The sequence below is a fragment of the Pollicipes pollicipes genome, unplaced genomic scaffold, assembly GCF_011947565.3.
Source record: "Pollicipes pollicipes isolate AB1234 unplaced genomic scaffold, Ppol_2.1 Scaffold_3447;HRSCAF=4054_pilon_pilon_pilon, whole genome shotgun sequence".
NCBI lineage: Eukaryota > Metazoa > Arthropoda > Thecostraca > Pollicipedomorpha > Pollicipedidae > Pollicipes > Pollicipes pollicipes.
In genome coordinates, this window is record NW_023596297.1 from 5,459,440 (window position 1) to 5,476,876 (window position 17,437).

General features: G+C 55.7%; 2 protein-coding genes across 5 annotated transcripts in view; one reads left to right on the forward strand and one right to left on the reverse strand.

The window, feature by feature from the left end:
* Positions 1-10,507, forward strand: part of LOC119091868 (metalloprotease TIKI1) — a 47,380-nt gene extending 36,873 nt beyond the window's left edge. Inside the window, exons 6-8 of the mRNA XM_037214771.1 lie at positions 8,995-9,085; positions 9,417-9,644; positions 9,790-10,507. Coding sequence (XP_037070666.1) covers positions 8,995-9,085; positions 9,417-9,644; positions 9,790-9,994 — 524 coding nt within the window. The 3' untranslated portion in view covers positions 9,995-10,507. The remainder of the gene's footprint in view (positions 1-8,994; positions 9,086-9,416; positions 9,645-9,789) is intronic.
* Positions 10,508-11,204: 697 nt separating this feature from the next.
* Positions 11,205-17,437, reverse strand: part of LOC119091243 (glucose-6-phosphate 1-dehydrogenase) — a 56,078-nt gene continuing 49,845 nt past the window's right edge. For all 4 annotated transcript variants that reach the window (XM_037213909.1, XM_037213910.1, XM_037213906.1 and 1 more), the window contains 8 exons: positions 16,887-17,045; positions 16,376-16,501; positions 15,791-15,884; positions 15,325-15,450; positions 14,246-14,336; positions 13,490-13,695; positions 12,722-12,882; positions 11,205-12,215 (listed from right to left, as the gene is read on the reverse strand). In XM_037213909.1, coding sequence (XP_037069804.1) covers positions 12,113-12,215; positions 12,722-12,882; positions 13,490-13,695; positions 14,246-14,336; positions 15,325-15,450; positions 15,791-15,884; positions 16,376-16,501; positions 16,887-17,045 — 1,066 coding nt within the window. In that variant the 3' untranslated portion in view covers positions 11,205-12,112. The remainder of the gene's footprint in view (positions 12,216-12,721; positions 12,883-13,489; positions 13,696-14,245; positions 14,337-15,324; positions 15,451-15,790; positions 15,885-16,375; positions 16,502-16,886; positions 17,046-17,437) is intronic.

A 17,437-nucleotide genomic window follows, 5' to 3' on the forward strand; every position in this document is an offset into this window, starting at 1 on the left:
ACGTGGACATACAGCTTTCACTTAACATAATATCCAACCACTGATCAGTTTTGCAGGTCAAGCCAGCCTGGGTCCCGAGCGTAATGGCTGGTCGGACCGGCCTGGGTCCCAAGCGCAACGGCTGGTCGGACCGGCCTGGGTCGCGAGCGTAATGGCTGATCGGACCGGTCTGAGTTTTGATCGTAATGGCTGATCGGACCGGCCTGGGTTTTGAGCGTAACGGCTGATCGGACCAGCCTGGGTTTTGAGCGTGATGACTGGTCGGACCGGCCTGGGTTTTGAGCGTAATGGCTGATTGGACCAGCCTGGGTCCTGAGCGTAATGGCTGATCGGACCCACCTGGGTCCCGAGCGTAATGGCTGATCGGACCGGCCTGGGTTTTGATCGTAATGGCTGATCGGACCGGCCTGGGTTTTGAGCGTAACGGCCGATCGGACCGGCCTGGGTTTTGAGCGTGATGACTGGCCGGACCAGCCTGGGTCGCGAGCGTAATGGCTGCCTGACGCGGACCCGCCGCGTCCGGAATTCACGGCTGCCTGGCATAGAGCGCTGGCCATCCTCGTTTTTGTCCCCTTTGTAGAGACTTTACAATCTGGGCCTATGGTTGTAAATCTCAGCGATGAGCGCTTCTGCAACATATCGCGCCGTCACTGACCGTTCATAATGCAAAGCATTGTCCGGCAGACTTCTGGCGTGTTGGCCCTGAGCCAAAGGCCGCGACACCCGGCACCTATTAACCATGCAAATGCGTAGTGTTACGGGAGGAATACCATGACCTGAATGGTCTTAATCAAGTGTAATGCTGCGCAGCACACCCATGCGCTGCGATGCATGTCATTTCTCACATGGAGGTCTGACAGAGGTCGCCGGTCTCATTCATCACGCGTACTTCACAACGACCAACTTCGCTCCAGGTGCCTTTTCTTGTAACTGTACCATGCTGAGTCGCCTCGTGTTATGAACAGGACTGGCTTCGTTTAAGTGGCTAGTCCTGGTAATGTTGTGATTGCTGACCTGGCACGCAAGCAGTAAAGTCTGGGCTCATATACTGCTTAATTTGGAATGTCTTGATTTAATGAGCATAGAGTGGTACACTGAACGTCTAAACACTACTCCTTGATCGCTAGGAATGCGACATTTAAGCGAGGAAAAGCATGGTTGATTGTGCTATAATTGGGCACTTCAGTGACATGTACACCATACAGCTGAACACGACACTTTACGACACCACGGCGGCGTGATACCACGGCGGAAATAGGACACAGAAAGTGGCCTGGACGCAGAAAGTTCCCTGGACGCACAAGTGAATGTCCAGCTCGAACCGAATGGGGAGCGAAAATCGGGTCATGCCGGGTGATAATCATCCAGACACGTCGGACAGGTGGTGTCCAATCAGAGGCCGTTACGGACAAACCGCTACGTGGGCGTATTCACTATGGACGCGTCTGTAATGAGCACCGATTACAGGGGCTGCTGTGATGTGTCTGTTGGTGACCGTGTTTGGCCCGGTGCACGGTCAGTTCCAGCTCTGGGCTACCTTGTTCCAGGGTGCAGTTTTCTATTCAGGGTGGGGGGAGGCTTCGGATCCCCTCCGAACTTGGGCTCCAGCCCCCCCCCCCCCCCCCCCCCCCCCCCCCGACGAACTTGTGCTCCAGCCCCTCCGCATCCCAAGTTTTAGAAGAAAGTGGGCCAAATGGGGAAAAACTCGTTTATTGGCTTTTAGGGGAGGGGGTGGGATGTATAATTCTTCTCTGCTTAGCCCTCCATCTCCTAACCTATTTTTGCGAAGCTACGTCCCGGGAAGATATTGCTTCGATGTCAAAGTCTGGCTCCAGGCTTGGTCGTGCCGCTGCAGCGGAGGCTGGTCTGACATCAGTCTGGTTGTGGGTGAGACCGGGCGCTTCACTCGTGCGGCCCAGGAGTGCAGGAGCATTAAACGGACTGTACTTGAGTGATCTTTCCCAGTATGAGAAAGTGGGAGGGGTTGGAGTACCCACCTGGGCCCGCAGACTTGAGCAGCACACAATTGTTCTAGGTCACGTGATAAATCTAAACGAAAAAACAATGCTATTGCATGGAGCACTGGCCATGCTCACAGAACTACCTGGAACGGAGCACAAAAAGAACGCCGTGTCCACTACCGCTCGGCTATCCATCCCGTGCTCCCAGGTCCGGCACTTTAGCGAAACGTGATATCCAGTCATCATGATCACGTTTGCACGAGTGCACGCTGATTACTATTATGAAAAGGCCCGCGTATGTCCCTCGCCGATCATCACCATCAAAAGGTCATCACTGGACACGTACTGATTATCACTGCGATTGTCATCGAGTCTGCATGGATCATTCCGCTGGCCGCCGTTATTGGCAGCCGTGGTGGTGGAGGCGGCGTGAGACGTGGTGCGATGCCCACACGAACGGCCAGTGCAAGGGGCGCAACTCGGTTTTTTTTCGTGGTCGAAACACGTTTGCTTCGACGGACCAGCAAGGCCAGCGTTTCCCAGGAATCTCCACCGTCATGGCAGTCATCATCTACAGGTATGGGTGCGTGCGCACGCGCGCGTGTGTGCGTGCGAGCGAGCGTGCGTGTGTGTGTGTGTGTGTGCGGCACGGTTTGAGTTGGCGGGACACCGTGCGTCAGCGCCTGCTTCTGCCGCTCTTAGGCAGCCTGACACCACTACCGCATGAGGCTGGACGGCACGAGCCTCCCGCCAACAAAGCATAGTCCACCGGCTCGGTAACATACCGTCGACACGGGCGGACGGCAGCCTGCCCCGCCCACTCCGCTCAGTCACGGACACGACCTCTTGTCTGCAGCGGGTCACGTGCCGTGCACGCGCCCGCCGCGGCATACCGGGCGAGACTACAGCCACGGTCGCCGCGCCGGCCGTCAGCACGTACCGGCGCGCGCCGGAGACGCTGACGCCACGCCGCCATTGTCTGGCCGTGATGAGCGCCGGAAGCGGGCCGAGACTGCAGCAGCGCCGCCGGTGGTCAGCGAGTGACGCGGACCCGTCCGGCGCAGCGGCCGGTGCGCGCCAGTCCAATCACCGATGCAGCCGGGCTGACGCTGGGTTTGATAGCGAACCGACCGCGGCGCAAGCGATGGTGCCCGATGGGACCGTTTGATTGGCGTACCATGAGTGACCCTGCTGTCTGCGCGCCAGGCTGCGCTATGCACTTCCGTGCGGATGTCTGCCTTCTGAAGCATGCCGGCTATACTGATCGACATTGCGGGTTCGCATGCTGAAAGTAACTTACCTTCAACTCCTGAAGCATGCCGGCTACACTGGCCGGCAGTGCGGGTTCGTATGCTGAAGGCAACATACCTTCGAGTGGTGAAGCGAATGTGCCAACTGTCAAACGATTATTGGGATATAATGCATCGCATTTCACTCACGATGGCGATGGGCATGAATATAAGACCTTACTCGCTTATATTGAAGAGTGAATGGCACGGCTGCCTCCGCACGGCAGGCTTTGGCCGGGCTTTTTTCGGACAGGCGTGGGCGTTAGCTAAGTGACCATCAGCCCCAGGGAGTCGGGCGTGCTCAGGAGGTGCAGCGGGTGTGCATCAGTGCAGGTGCGACAGTGTGCGCCTGCGCGCACCAGTGTGCACCAGGTGTGCTGTTGCACCGTGCGGCGCTGTCGCCGTCTGCGCGGCCGCAGATGTAGGCTTTGTTCGCTGTCCTTACTGCGCCTTCGAGTCCAACGGACGTATGCTTTGTATTGCCCGCGACGGGCAATATTTGTCACATATTTATATATTTTTCACATATTCACAATATTTTTTATTCACAAATATTTTCATCTTTGTCACATATTCACAGTATTTATTTGTCACATCCTGCGCTCACTAATCTACCACAAGTCAAGCGTCATTCGTCTAGCTTATTTTTGAAGAAATAACATAATATGGTGCAACAATTCACCTGGTTTTATGTGCGCTTAAATCTGCGGCTTCTGTACCCTGTAATAGAGCTGCTTACTTCGACTACATGATAATTTCGTCATATTTAATGTGCGATGCTGCGGAATTGCGATGCGGTGTGGCAGTATGGCCCATTCTTTCGAGGATTATTATCAGTGGGGAGCTCAAACGAAAGTCCGTGACTCAGTGTTGAATCTAAGCTTCTGTATTTCGAATGATCGCAAGGAATCTTGTTTGTCGTGTTCGATGCAGTCGGCGCCATGCTATACGTCACTGGATGTGGGAATAAGACGAACCGTTTGTGAACTGCAAGTACGTGGATGACGGTTCCCAGACGGCTGGCCAGATGAGAGCCGCGGAGTACTCTGTGAGCCGCCGCCCACAACCGTTTGACGTTCTGCTAGGAGAGCTCAGATCCGGCGGCACGCTCCCATGATCACTTGGCGACGGTGGCAGGTGACAGCCCGTTTATTGGCTGTCCACAGTATTGCCCATATGCTGAGTGTGCATTTAGAGTATGGCAGCTCAGGCCGATCCTTCCCGAGTCTGGCGCTCGAAATAGTTCATTCCACGAACCTCCAAGCTTGCCTCGCTAAGGACTCTCATCGGTGGCTTCCCATCGTTGGAGCATGCGCACTGCAGTGCCGATGATTTTACCTCACCCTTGACCCCAAGTCGACCTCGCTCAGCCGGCGGCGCCCCCGCGAGAGTCGGCTCGTTTGATCGGCACCTGCCGTCGGTCCTGTTTATTGGCTGGCGGTTATTTAACTGCTGCCTGCCTGCGGGGCTTCCAACGTGACTAATCCCGAGGCCGATCGGCCCGTATATCTGGCCGTTGTACCGTGCCGGTTGCTGCACTCGCGGTGCGAGACTGAGGAATGGTGTCCAGCGCGCGTGCAGGAGAACGCATGGGCATCACAATATGCGTCAATATGCGCATGGTGGTGGGTGCCACGACGTAAGTGCTACGCCGAAAATTCCTGCCGACAAGAGTAGTTCGCTTTCAGCTATGCGCGCCATTACACCTAGTGCTGAAACTTATGTACGGCATGAGTGCTATACGACGAAATGTAGGCTTCAAAAGCTTATACATGTCATTACATCTACCGCAAAAACTTATGCAGTTCTTATGTGCGACGTTGCTTCTGCTGCAAAAACTCATACATGATATGAATGCTACACAAACTACACTACACAGTTGTCTGCAAAAACTTGGACTCGTCATTACTTACACAGCAAAGACTTACACAACATTAATATACACGACATTTATACACATTAATTCTGTTACAAAAATGCTTGCACGGCGTGAGTACTATACAACAACACTCATGCTGAAAAATTACCAGCCATTACTTCTACAGCAAAGACTTGACCAAAGTCGCTGCTGCAACACTAATGTCGCGTTTAAAGTCTCCTGCGGTAGAACCAATGCCGTGTTTAAGCAATGGTTGTGTAAGTTTTCGCAGTAGAGGTGAGGACTGTTTATGAGCTATAAGCTTTGTCGTGTAGCACTTATGCCGCGTAAAAATATATGTAGTAGAAATAAAGCCATGTATAAGTAATGACTGCATATGTCTATGGTAGAGGTAATACGAGTGTACATTTTTGCGGCATTTTTTCGCGTAGCTCTAATGTCGTGTGTAAGCATTGGCAGTAAAAGTAATGTCGTATAACTTCTGTCGGTAGGGATGTCGTTGTAGCTATAATGTTGTGGAACCCATAGTGGTGGACGGGCGGCTTCCCTGACATAATTTCGCATGAATTCTTGCAAGGTGTATTCTTCGCTGTGAAATGCTACAACACAACGCAGCTGTCGTGTGGCGTGATGGTCGCTGCCTGGGCCATTAAGCTTTTGACATCTTTGACGTTTGTTGCACTGAAAGACGTCCAGAGTCTCTGACTTTGGCATGTTGAAATCAGTGATTTTGGAGCGAAAGTTATGCTCGAATCTGTGTTGCGTTGGACTCCGCGCCCGCACAACAGGCAGACTATTACACATCCGTGTCTCCTCATTCTGACTTGCTGACCGTTCATCATATCGTTCCGGGAATGACGGCCAGGAGTCACGACCGCATTAGGAGACGTTGTGCAGGCTGTAGATGGCACGGCGTCCCATTAGTTTGTTCCCGAAGCTAAAATGAATGGTTTCCGCACGCTGCAGCTAGTGCCCGTCAAAGCTCATTGTAAGTTACACAGCCATGTGAGAGCCCAGTTCGCTCATCACCGACCCGTTTGCCGTTCGTGGGAGGGCTCTTCTTCCCGGACCTGCCTCGGGATATAAGTTCCGTTGGTCATTTCTTGCGGGGTAATTGCCGGATCGTGTGTTCCTAATGGCTTAATAATTACCACTGTGATGTGCTAGAATTGAAAGCAACCTTCACTTGTGTCTGTTTCTGTAGTAGCATCGCTTGGCGTCCCCGTGGGAAGGCAGGTTGCCGAGCGAAGATGCCACCTCCGCCCGTCCGCTGCGGTGAATATCCCCGAAACCGTGGTGCTCGGGACGTCCGGGATGATCGATGCGATGTGCCACGGCTTGGGTGGACGCCTCGCGCAGCGTCGCGCCCTGAGGGCGTTGTAGTGAGATGGCTCCTTTGTCACGGTCGGCTTTTGTCCGCCCATCTCGCAGTCACAGTGTAATGCATCAAAAAGAGCGTGCATGGCCGCTGAGAAGCAGGACAGAACGAATATGATTATGAAGCAGTGTGCGAAGCATTGGGCCACGCCTCTGTAATCCGGCACTTACGATGCGTAGAAGCGGCGTCCAATGCAATATCCATAGCATCTCAAAACAAACAACTCGAATCGGCCCTTCAAAAGTTATCGTGGCCGCCGTGAATAAGGAATTACATTTACGTAAAACGTGTCTTGACCACTTCCAGCGTAGCCATTGGGATCCTGCGCCACATGTCTCCGTGGCTGAGTCACCGTGCTTGCCTGCTTGACGTTTCCACTGTCGCGCTGGCGACCCAGCTCTGACTCGAGTGTCCCTCCGGAGTGCGGCAGCCGCGGCCTGTGTGACGGCGGCACTCAGTGGCGCTTGACGTGACGGGTGCGAGGGGCGTCCGTTCTCCGTGTGTTCTCCGCCTGTTCTCCGCTCGTTCTCCGCGCGTTCTCTGCCTGTTCTCCACCCGTTCTCCGTGTGTTCTCCGCCTGTTCTCCGCTCGTTCTCCGCGCGTTCTCTGCCTGTTCTCCACCCGTTCTCCGCATGTTCTCCGCCCGTTCTCCGCTCGTTCTCCGCGCGTTCTCTGCCCGTTCTCCACCCGTCCTCCGCGTGTTCTCCGCCCGTTCTCCGCTCGTTCTCCGCGCGTTCTCTGCCCGTTCTCCACCCGTTCTCCGCCAGTTCTCCACCTGTTCTCCGCGTGTTCTCCGCCCGTTCTCCGCTCGTTCTCCGCGCGTTCTCTGCCCGTTCTCCGCCCGTTCTCCGCCGGTTCTCTGCCCGTTCTCCGCCCGTTTTCCGCCGGTTTTTGCGTGCAGGGCCCGGCTGCAAGATAATGGATCAGGTCTGATGAAGCCATTAAGTCGGCGGTCGCTCCATGGGGCAGCGCGAATGAACGGGTGCTTGTTGTGTCGTTGGGGTCTGATGTAGGCAGAAGCAAGCAATGATGATATATTTCTTAGAATGGATTTTCCTTTCAAAAGGGCACTGATGACGGGCTTTAAGTTGAATGTTGCACTTAATCATGCTCCAATTTTAATTTCGATGTCAGTTATTATTTTAATACCATATGCACTTGTTCTCACCATGAACAGTCGTAAATGGCGCGCTCGTTGCAATTTGGCCACGGCCATTGTACAGTAGTATGCGAATGAGCACTAGTCTCAGCGTCAGAGCGCTTACCCGAACTCAAGGGCCATTGAAATACCTGCGCGAACAATCACTAGTTATAAATGGCTTGAATATTAGTAGTTTTACTTCATGCAATCATGTAATACCGTCACGACAAATTTGTTTCAACAGTCTTTATTTTGCTGTGCATCTGCGGTGGGGCGGTCACGCCGGGAGTCCATGATGCAACTCTTACATCACGAGGCCGGCGCTCTGCTCACCGGCTGGGCGCTCCGCCGAGCATCTCTCTGGGACGTCAAAAGGCCTGTTTGCACTGCTGATGCGTCGCGGTCAAGGGAGATAAAGGTGAAATGCGTGCAGCCTTCACTCGTCAGGACTGCAGCGAAGCTGCACATGAGGCACGCTAACTCAATGTGATGGGGGTTGGGTGGTACAGGACAGCAACGCTTAACTCATTCGTGCGATACTTTCGTCAAAACCGCCATCGTGTGCCTCCGTCCGGCACCACCCGGTGCAAGGCTGTGCTTCTTAGCTACCGACGTCATTAAACCGGATTTCTGAACCGCACGAGCAGCTCGACATGCCCACACATGAGGCTGGTGGGCCCCGGGACACGGGAGACCGTTCTCGCGTGCCACGTGTGTGTGTGTGCGTCTGTGTGCGTGCGCGCGCGCGTCCTGCGCGGTGCCGCGGCGGCCGGATGGTCGGCCAGGCCACCGCAGCCTCCCACGCGTGGCCGCAGTGGTCGCGGCGGGCCCGGCTCGCCTGTGACTGAGCCACCCACCAGCGCTGTGGCGGGTCCCACCTTGGTAGCTTGTGGAGACTGGGAACGAGCTGGCGGTGGTGCTGTCGCCCGTAAGAGCTGGTCCTCAGAGGGCCTTTGTTGCAAGAGGCCGCCCCCCCATCCCCTCCATCTATTAACGAAATATGTGGCACCGGTTACGTTTTGGGCGGTAAGCTGGGTTTATAATATCTGTGAAGCCGGGAACGCTATAAGTGTGTAGGGTTATCGCCAGGATAGGACGCCAGGGAGGGCAAGCTACCGCCCAGTTGGCTCGGAAGGAGGGAGGGGCATCACCGTCGACCTGGGAGGTCAACCCATCAACGCTAAGAGGCGTTGGCGCTAAGAGGTCACGTCTGACCTCAGGGGCCGTAACATCTCCCTGTATCCGGGATTAGGCACGCCCCACATCCGTGGTAGATGAATCTGCCATTGCGATGTTTCGGTGACGTGCCGACGTCGAACCAACGTGCTGTCTTTGCCTGCTTCCAGGACATTTCCTGGGGAACTTCACCGTTCTGGAGGTGCTCAGACAGGCAGGCTACAAAGTGACGAAAGTCGGTCCCAGGGAACGCATACGGAGGTGAGACGACTTGGCCGATGGTCGGGACAATACTGCTCTCTTGTTCCCCTTTTAAAAGAACTGGTTTGCTTACAACATTGCTGCAAGATGCGCGACGAGACCCCACCACCATGGACCCGATATGGTTTGCATTCACAACCCAGACCAGCCACGGTAAGCTTTGCGCGTGATAGAGACCATTGACACATCGTGACCCGGTTCCCAACTGTCAGTGGAGTGAACCGGCCCAGTTATCACACTGTGCACGAAGTGGCATGAAGCGTCACAAATTAGTGTCACGCGGCGTTCAGAATGACGAACTCTGTCGTTGTTGACGCGGCGCTTTTGCCAGGTTCAATCGTCGGAAGAAGCCAGACGACCAGGAGTTGGACTTCAGCGGCTTCCCGCCGGCTGACAAGTTCGGTCAGCAGAGCGTGAGCTCGGGGCCCAGTGGCGCCACCTCGCCCACCGTCGACGGCGCCACCTTCCAGTCCACGCGGCCGTCCGCGCCCGCCGGCAAGAAGTCGTACCTCGAGAACTTCAGCGACCTCTGGGTCAGGATCGACGATGCCTCCAAGAGGTATAGTCTAAAGCGTCGATAATGATGTTTGTAGCTGTCCCGTTTCCTCGTGTTTTCTTTTTTTACATATCATATTTTACCCTCGGTCCTGATCAGGATCTCCTCAACCAGCCAGCTGAAGGTCCGTTCGGTGTTTGTTTTGCAGCCAGTCGGCAACGGACTCAGCAGACGTCTTGGCCGCGGAGAATTCCGTCCGGGTGTGGTTCGGACTGCCGCCGGACCCATCCGCGCGCTCCGCCTGCGCCATCCTCGCCCCGTCCGCGGCGTTGCTCGTCGCCCTGCTGCTGCTCGTGGTGACGCTGTCGCCGCCGCGGACTTCAGCTTCCGAGACTGCCGGTAAATGGCAGTAAAGCGCGAGGTGTCACGGACGAGCTCACGAGCCGTTGCGTCGGTGGCGGCGTGCTGCACGGGGAGGCGCGCGGCTGCAGTGGTGGACCCTCACATTGCTCTAGTCGTGCTGCGCGCTTCTCTCGCCAGCTGACTACCGCGCCGCAGGCAGACGCCGTGCTTCTCGAAGACTTTCGCTAGAGCACGGAGAGCGGCCATTGTGTGGCTGAGGTGCCTAAGCAGACTCAGCGGCTGGTCAGCGTTTGCTTCAAGTTGGCGCGGCGACATTCATCCGTTGTAGGATGATGACGACGCCGGCGTGCAGGCCTGTGGGGCAACAGTGACTGTTTTGGCTTGCAGATCGATCGCCGATCACGACCGCCAGATGGCCATGGCTATGTTTGTCGTTGTTTTGTATCCCGAGAGTTTGACCAGCGCGTCGCATGCCTGACATATGCGCATCGCTTATGCCCCGAATTGTTTCCGAATATAATGCATTACAACCCTCCGCGCGTTTGGCATCGCGCTATGGTTGGTTTACCAGCAGGTTGTCATCTGTCCCCACGTTGCTGTGCTGTAGTGAATATCTTCGTGATTTGCCTCTTCAAAACTTCGTACCATAATTTCCGGAAATTTGGCTTGAGGGGCCTGTTCTTCACTGGCAAGTAAAAACCTATCCCCTGTTTCGGGGTAGGCCCATTTCCAACCTATGACGTTATGGTCCAAACCCATTGTTTGCTACTGGGCCGAGATGCGAAGTAATCGCGTTTGTTTGCAAGTAAGCTGTCTGTTGACTTAGTAACGCCTAGCAGCTATCGATGTGCTGTCGACTGTCTCTTGTGTCCGGCAAACAAGCGGGTTTCGATCGCATGTGGAGTGTGATCGGCCAGGATGTCTTCAGCCACAAAACTTGCCAGAAGCTGGTCATTCGGACAATATTTAGGTGCATCAACCCTGCGCGCTTTAAGTCACCATTATCTTTTAATTTAATTAATTAAATTAAATCAGCTGTTTTTACTCGTGCCTTCGTTCGAAATTAAGGCGTTCGTCAAGTGCGCTTATCTGTGACGCCACATGGTGTCACCTCAGTGGGCGGAGCTTCCGTCGAGGGCGATAAAGAACTGGGCCCAGGCCGCGCGGCGCAATTTTATGGAGCAAGCGGATGCTCCACGCTGCGGGAACATTGGACGTTTCAGTTTACAGAGGAAGCTTGCTTCATCGTCACACACGATCGACTTTATCCAGATATATATTCGCACCAGTACGCTTTCGCAATAAACAATATTGTTCGGAATCACGGCAGGTCAGTACCCTGTCGTCAACACAAACCTGATCCTCGTGAGTGGAATACGGCTCAGCGCGCTTAGAACGCAGTCTGGGTTCCTGTTCCGGGCACGCAATAGCGACAACCGCAGACGGCACATCGGCGGGGCTGTCTGTGAGCGCAGCGTCTGGCGCTCACGAGCAGACCACAGGAGAAGTCGCGGGTCTTGGTTCGGAGTTTCGACCACCAGAGGCGCCAGTGTTTTCCTCCGTTCCATTCCATGCCTTGAGGACACCCTGCAACTCCCGCTCCGGTCTGTTGTAGCTCGCACTAGATGACGGAAGTCGGCAGCCTTGGGATGTAAACGCAGAAAATCTCTAGGACTATCCCTATTATCCCTATGGTGTTAGGGGGCGATGGGGGCATTTTTGACGCTTGAAAACTCCCTCTGTCACTATCAGATCGGGAGCAAGTACCAGAGAGCGGTGTGGTACAGACAACACAGCCGGAAGGCTTCTCTACGCGCAGATCCTCAGAAACGCGGCAGCAATGGGAGGAAACCGTCCAGAAGCTACCAAAAGCTAGACAAACCACAGAACCGAACATTGGGAGCTTTCCACGCGCAAAGCGCCTCACATAACTGACCTCCACTAGTCTACCGCAACAGAGAGAACATGACGACGGTGTCACCATCAGCCTGGAATGTCTGGCACCCTAACCGTCCGCGATCGTGCTTCGTCTCCAGCTCCGAACCCAAGCCAACCAACAAGCCAGCCGCACATAAAACAACGGCACCGCACGCCACCACGCGCTCTGCTCATTCCTGTATCACATGGCCGCCGCGTCCGCACACGTGCGTCCCCCCGGCCGGCGCCGCTCAGATCGAGGCTTTGCTGCCCTGCCACTGGTAGGTGCCCGTGTACTTGAAGCCCATGCGCTGGCTGAGCTCGTCGCCCTCCTTCGGTCCCCGGGAGCCGAATCTGAAACGGACGGCCGGTCGGTCAGCACGAGCGGCCGGTCGGTCAGCGCGGGCGGCCGGTCGGTCAGCGCGGGGGGCCGGTCGGTCAGCGCGGACGGCCGGTCGGTCAGTGCGGGGGGCCGGTCGGTCAGCGCGGGCGGCCGGTCGGTCAGCGCGGACGGCCAGTCGGTCAGCGCGGACGGGCGTGGCCCCTCGGGGAGACGCACGAGCTGGATACCAGACGAGGTGCCGAGGCGGTAATCCTGACACGCACTGGCAGCTTTAGGGCCGGCAATTACATTCCAGGGCACAAGCTTGCTGCAATAAATATTTATAACCTACGTAGCCTCTCCTGAATCGAACCATTCCGGAATCTCCTCTTGATATATTCGTCAAGGGTTCGTCAATTGCCAAAACGTGACCAACAGTATGTCGTTAGGACACTGAGCAAAGTCTGTGCGCTGGGCGCCTCTGGACTCGAGCCAAACAGCGGCGCGCGACAGGTTGTCTGAAGGTGTTCTTACTCACTTGTACGGGACGGGTTTGGGCTTTTCCCGCTCAATGGTGTGCAACAGCGGGGTGAAGATGCGCCAGGCCTCGGCCAGCTCGTCCGAGCGGACGAAGTGCATCTGAGAGCCGCAGAATACGTCCAGGATCAGACGCTCGTACGCGTCCGGCAGCTTCAGGTTCTGTGGAACAGACAGCGCCGGTCAATACCTGCGCCGCGGCATCACAGATTGGCAAACAGGTGGGGGAGATTATCAAGGGATACAGACGGCATTGCCTACAAGACACGGGGTGTGTCGAGTAAGATATGGGGTGTTTGGTAGTAGAATCAAACACAACAGGAAGAACCGAGCACATCAACTCGACATCAACTGGATCGAACACATCGCACAAACACCCACGTGGCACGGGTCTGTGCAAACGTAATACCTCCTTCCAGGGGCGGGATTAACGGCAGGCCACGAGTCAGTGACCGGTGCACTGGAGCAATGCGCCAGTGGGTTTATCGGCATTCGTTGTGCTAGGACGTTTGATCTGCACCGCAGGCATTCGAAACCGATCCCGGCCCGGCTCTGCCGTCTCCCGGCTGCTACCTACTGCGTCTGAGATGGAGGCCGGTATGAGTACCGGTGTCAGGCTTTTAAAGCCAACGCTACATCTCTGCGAACCTGGCACCCGTGGTACATACGCCTCATGCCTCTGCGGTCATGACTCCCGCGGCACCATCCGCGGGCCTCCAACACGAGCAGGATCGCCGTGTCGTCTGTGCCGGGACCTCGCCCTGCTCACCTTGTAGCGGGCGCCGTAGGTGAGATCAAGCTCCGTTTCCTCCATGTCGAACGTCATGCCCGGCTTCTTGGTCATCATCTTGATGTAGACAGCCTCGCCGGGCTGCACGCGGATCACCAGCTCGTTGCGGAGGCACTGCCCGCGGAAGATGTCGCCCGCCACATCCCGGAACTGGATCCGCACCTCCGCCTTCCGCTCGTTCAGCGCTGCCGGTGCCGCGCGCGGTCAGACAGTGACGTCACGTGGTGACCGCAGACGCCACAACGTCACGCCGGTCGTGTGACCGCTGCGGACTTAACGTGACAGAAAATGAGCAGCTCATAAAACTGCACACTCGTAATGAGCAGTGTCACAATCATTAAATAACGCGACGTTTATGTAATATTCACTGTTCGTTTTAATTATTGTTTCGACGCATGCGCAATTAGCTTAGGTCACAAGCGTAAAATTGGCAACATCTTTGCAGTTCTGCATCTTTTTAGAAAACAAAAGTTAAAACGGTTTTCGACTGGCTGGCTCAACGTTTGAACGCCTGGTGTATTCTGTAAGCAATGCTAGTATTCTTAATCCCACTGAAATTACAAGTTCTGACAGTTTTACCGACTAGTTAAAAACATCTGTACTTATTAACTGAATGCCATGAATAACATCCATCTCCCGCCTGAACTCGGCTGCCAGGTACGCTCGTGACTGGGCCACTCCTACGGTACTTGAGTTGGCAGGGCGCCCCCACCAGCCGAGCGGGGCAGGCCGTACCTTTGCCGCAGCGGACGATGAACGGCACGCCCTCCCACCTCTCGTTGTCGATGAACAGCGCCGCGGACGCGTAAGTCGGCGTCACAGAGCCCTGCCGACACATGGCAGAGGTCAGCAGACGGGCAGAGATTAGCGGACGGTCAGAGGTCAGCAGACAGCCGTGGTCAGCGGAGGTCCGAGGCCATCAGAGGTCAGAGATCAGCGGACAGTCAGGGATTACCAGAAGGTAAGGGTCACAGGAGGTCAAAGGTCATCAGACTGTCAAGGGTCAGCGGAGGTCAGGGGTTACCAGACGGTCGGCGGTCGGCAGACGGTCAGGGGTCAGCAGACAGCAATGGTCAGAGAAGGGTATAGGTCACCAGACGGTCAGGGGTAAGCGGACGGTCAGGGGTTACCCGGCGGTCAGAACCAGTGGACGGTCACGGTCAGCGGAGGTCAGAGGTCATCAGATCGTCAGGGGTCAGTGGACAGTCAGAGTTCATCAGACGGTCAGGGATAAGCGAAGGTCAGAGGTCATCTGACTGTCAAAGGTCACCAGACAGTCAGAGGCTAACGAACGGTACGAACGGTCACGTCCTCAATGTGGACATGCGCATGCGCGCTCACCTGACGCCACAACACCGTCACAGGTCAGTTGAGTGTGAAACATTCGAGATGAGGGTGCCTTGGTAGCTGGTGCCAGTAGTTACGAAGCATCGATTCGCTAGCCCCAAGCCGAGCCGGTGCAAACGACGTACCCGAAATAGCGCTGGTGATAAGCGGCGGTAAATTTTGTATACGCGATCTACCTAAAGCAGTGACTGTCGTTGTTTTGGGCTAAAAAAGAGCGTCCCGGACGATCACAGCCAAAATCAACAGAAGCACGAAGTACATCCTAACCTGCCTGCACAAACCCGCACAAAGATCACTCACGTCCTCATCAACGCTCGCACGGACGGCGAACAACGCAGAGCCAGCGCCAACCAAGTGGTGCGAACTGTGTCGATGCATAACGTAGCAATCATCCACACCCTTCCCTAATACTGCCGGCAGCGCCACGACTGGCTGCCGCCGGGACGGCGCCGCGGCTCGGGCGTCACCTTCGGCACGGTGGGGTCGTCCAAGTAGCCCATCTTGGCCTCGCCCTCGCCGTCCGGGTCGCCGACGTACTGTCCTAGAACCACGTCCTTCAGCTCCAGCTCCCGCGTGCACTTCAGCACCTTAACCTGCGCAGTGGTGGCCGGCGTCAGGAGGGCGGCTGGTGCGGCTCGGGACAGAGGCCTCGGGGATACGTGACGCTTGCCACGGTCCGAGATAAGGGGTAGTGACGCCAACAACCTTGAATGGGACACTCAAGGATTGTTTTCAACGTGAAACGTAACGTGGATATCGAGGATTGTTTTCAACGTAACGTGAAACATTTAGAATTTATTCAGCCAACAACTAATCAAAAGGAGTTAGCCTCATAACGGTGCCATAATGTGTTAACAGTAGCTCCATAACAGCACCACGACATAATTCGAATGCCATTTGGCTTCCCTAGACGGTGCACCTAGGAGCGCTCACCTTCTCGTCGCGAATGTCATCAGCAGTGGAGGAACAAGGCTTTTCCATGGCGGCGAGGCACAGAATCTGCAGCAGGTGGTTCTGCATCACGTCTCTGAAAGGTACAGCGTCGTTAGCCACGCACGCACCATTGAAAATATCCAGACGGTGTCAAACACATTTCATCACAAGTGAAAAAGGAAAAGATGGGTAAGAACGGGGCTGCGGGGGAGTCTGACAAAGCACCAATCACGTTTCGCGGCATCGGCAATCCCGCACGACCATCTAGGAAAGAGCCGGCCAAGAATGGGAGCGTGGACAGCGGCATACGTAATGGAGGAGGCAGCATGGTACGAGGCGGCTCCTAAACGCGGCTCCAACTACGGCACCCAGTCAGCAAGGAGCAGCCAGACAACACAGCGAGAAACACGCCAATCAGCGGCGATCGATGCCGTCAGTGTCCCAATCAGCAGCGATCGATGCCGTCAGTGTCCAGCACTAATGGGGCTGCCCGCCATATCTCTCCCCGCCGAGGAGTAACCGCGGCTCCGGCGTCACTCCGCTGCTGGCCCAAAGGTGCCTCCATCGGTGACCTCAGCCGCGCACCTGATGATGCCGAACTCGTCGAAGTAGCCGCCGCGACCCTGCGTGCCGATCGCCTCCTTGAAGCTGATGTTGACGCAGGCGATGTGGTTCCGGTTCCAGGTCGGTCCGAAGATGACGTTGCCGAATCTGCCGGTGAGGTGGCGATGAGATGAAAATCTTTGGGTGACCCGCGCGCTGTCGCTTTGGGAACGCCTTGATCGCTTCGTAACACAGAAAAGCTACGGCCACTGAACACCCAATGACCATCTCCAATACTGGAACAGACGTTGGCCTGTTAAACGGTTTCGGAGCCCTTTGTGAAAGAGCCAAAACAACTAAGTGACAAAAATATGCATCCGCTTTTAAATATCGTAAGGCGAACATGTGGCAATTGTTATCAGCACCAAACGCTGCGGGTTAAACGACAGCGGACTTCATTTTCGACCATCGCCGAACCCCCAGCACATTGCATTCATGAGCCATGCCTAAAGCCATCCGGTGAACCCGAGCGTCTCAACACGGCTGACCTCACCTGAGCGTCATCAGGTTCTGGACCATCTCCTTGCCAAGGTAGTGGTCGATCCTGTAGATCTCCTCCTCCTTGAAGAGCGAGGCCAGGTGGTTGGAGAGCTCGGCTGAGCTGGCAGCGTCCCGACCGAACGGCTTCTCCACGATGACGCGGGTCCAGCCCCTGCCAGACAGCGGCGGCCCGTCAGTCGCCGGACAACACTGACGAGCGAGCACCGCCGCACATGGTGGGACTTGCTGCGCGGAGAGCAGCGGAAAACATGCGGAGTTGGTCGCGACGTGATCACTTTTCCCAGCATGCTTGAAACCAAGGAACCAGCGGCATCATACGGCAAACAATGTGCCCGGCTGGTGTGGCTTGCCGCTGGCGGCGGGTCTGAGTGTGTTGGGCAGATCTGGCCGTTTTTCCAGCGTGCGAATCGCACCACGGCAATTTCGGCCTCACCATTCAATGGAAAGCTGTCTGCATAACGTGGTCAGCGTGATCCACGACCGATGGATCTGCGTCAGCATTCGTTAGAGGGAATAAAAACTGGGGCAAAAAAATAAAGACGT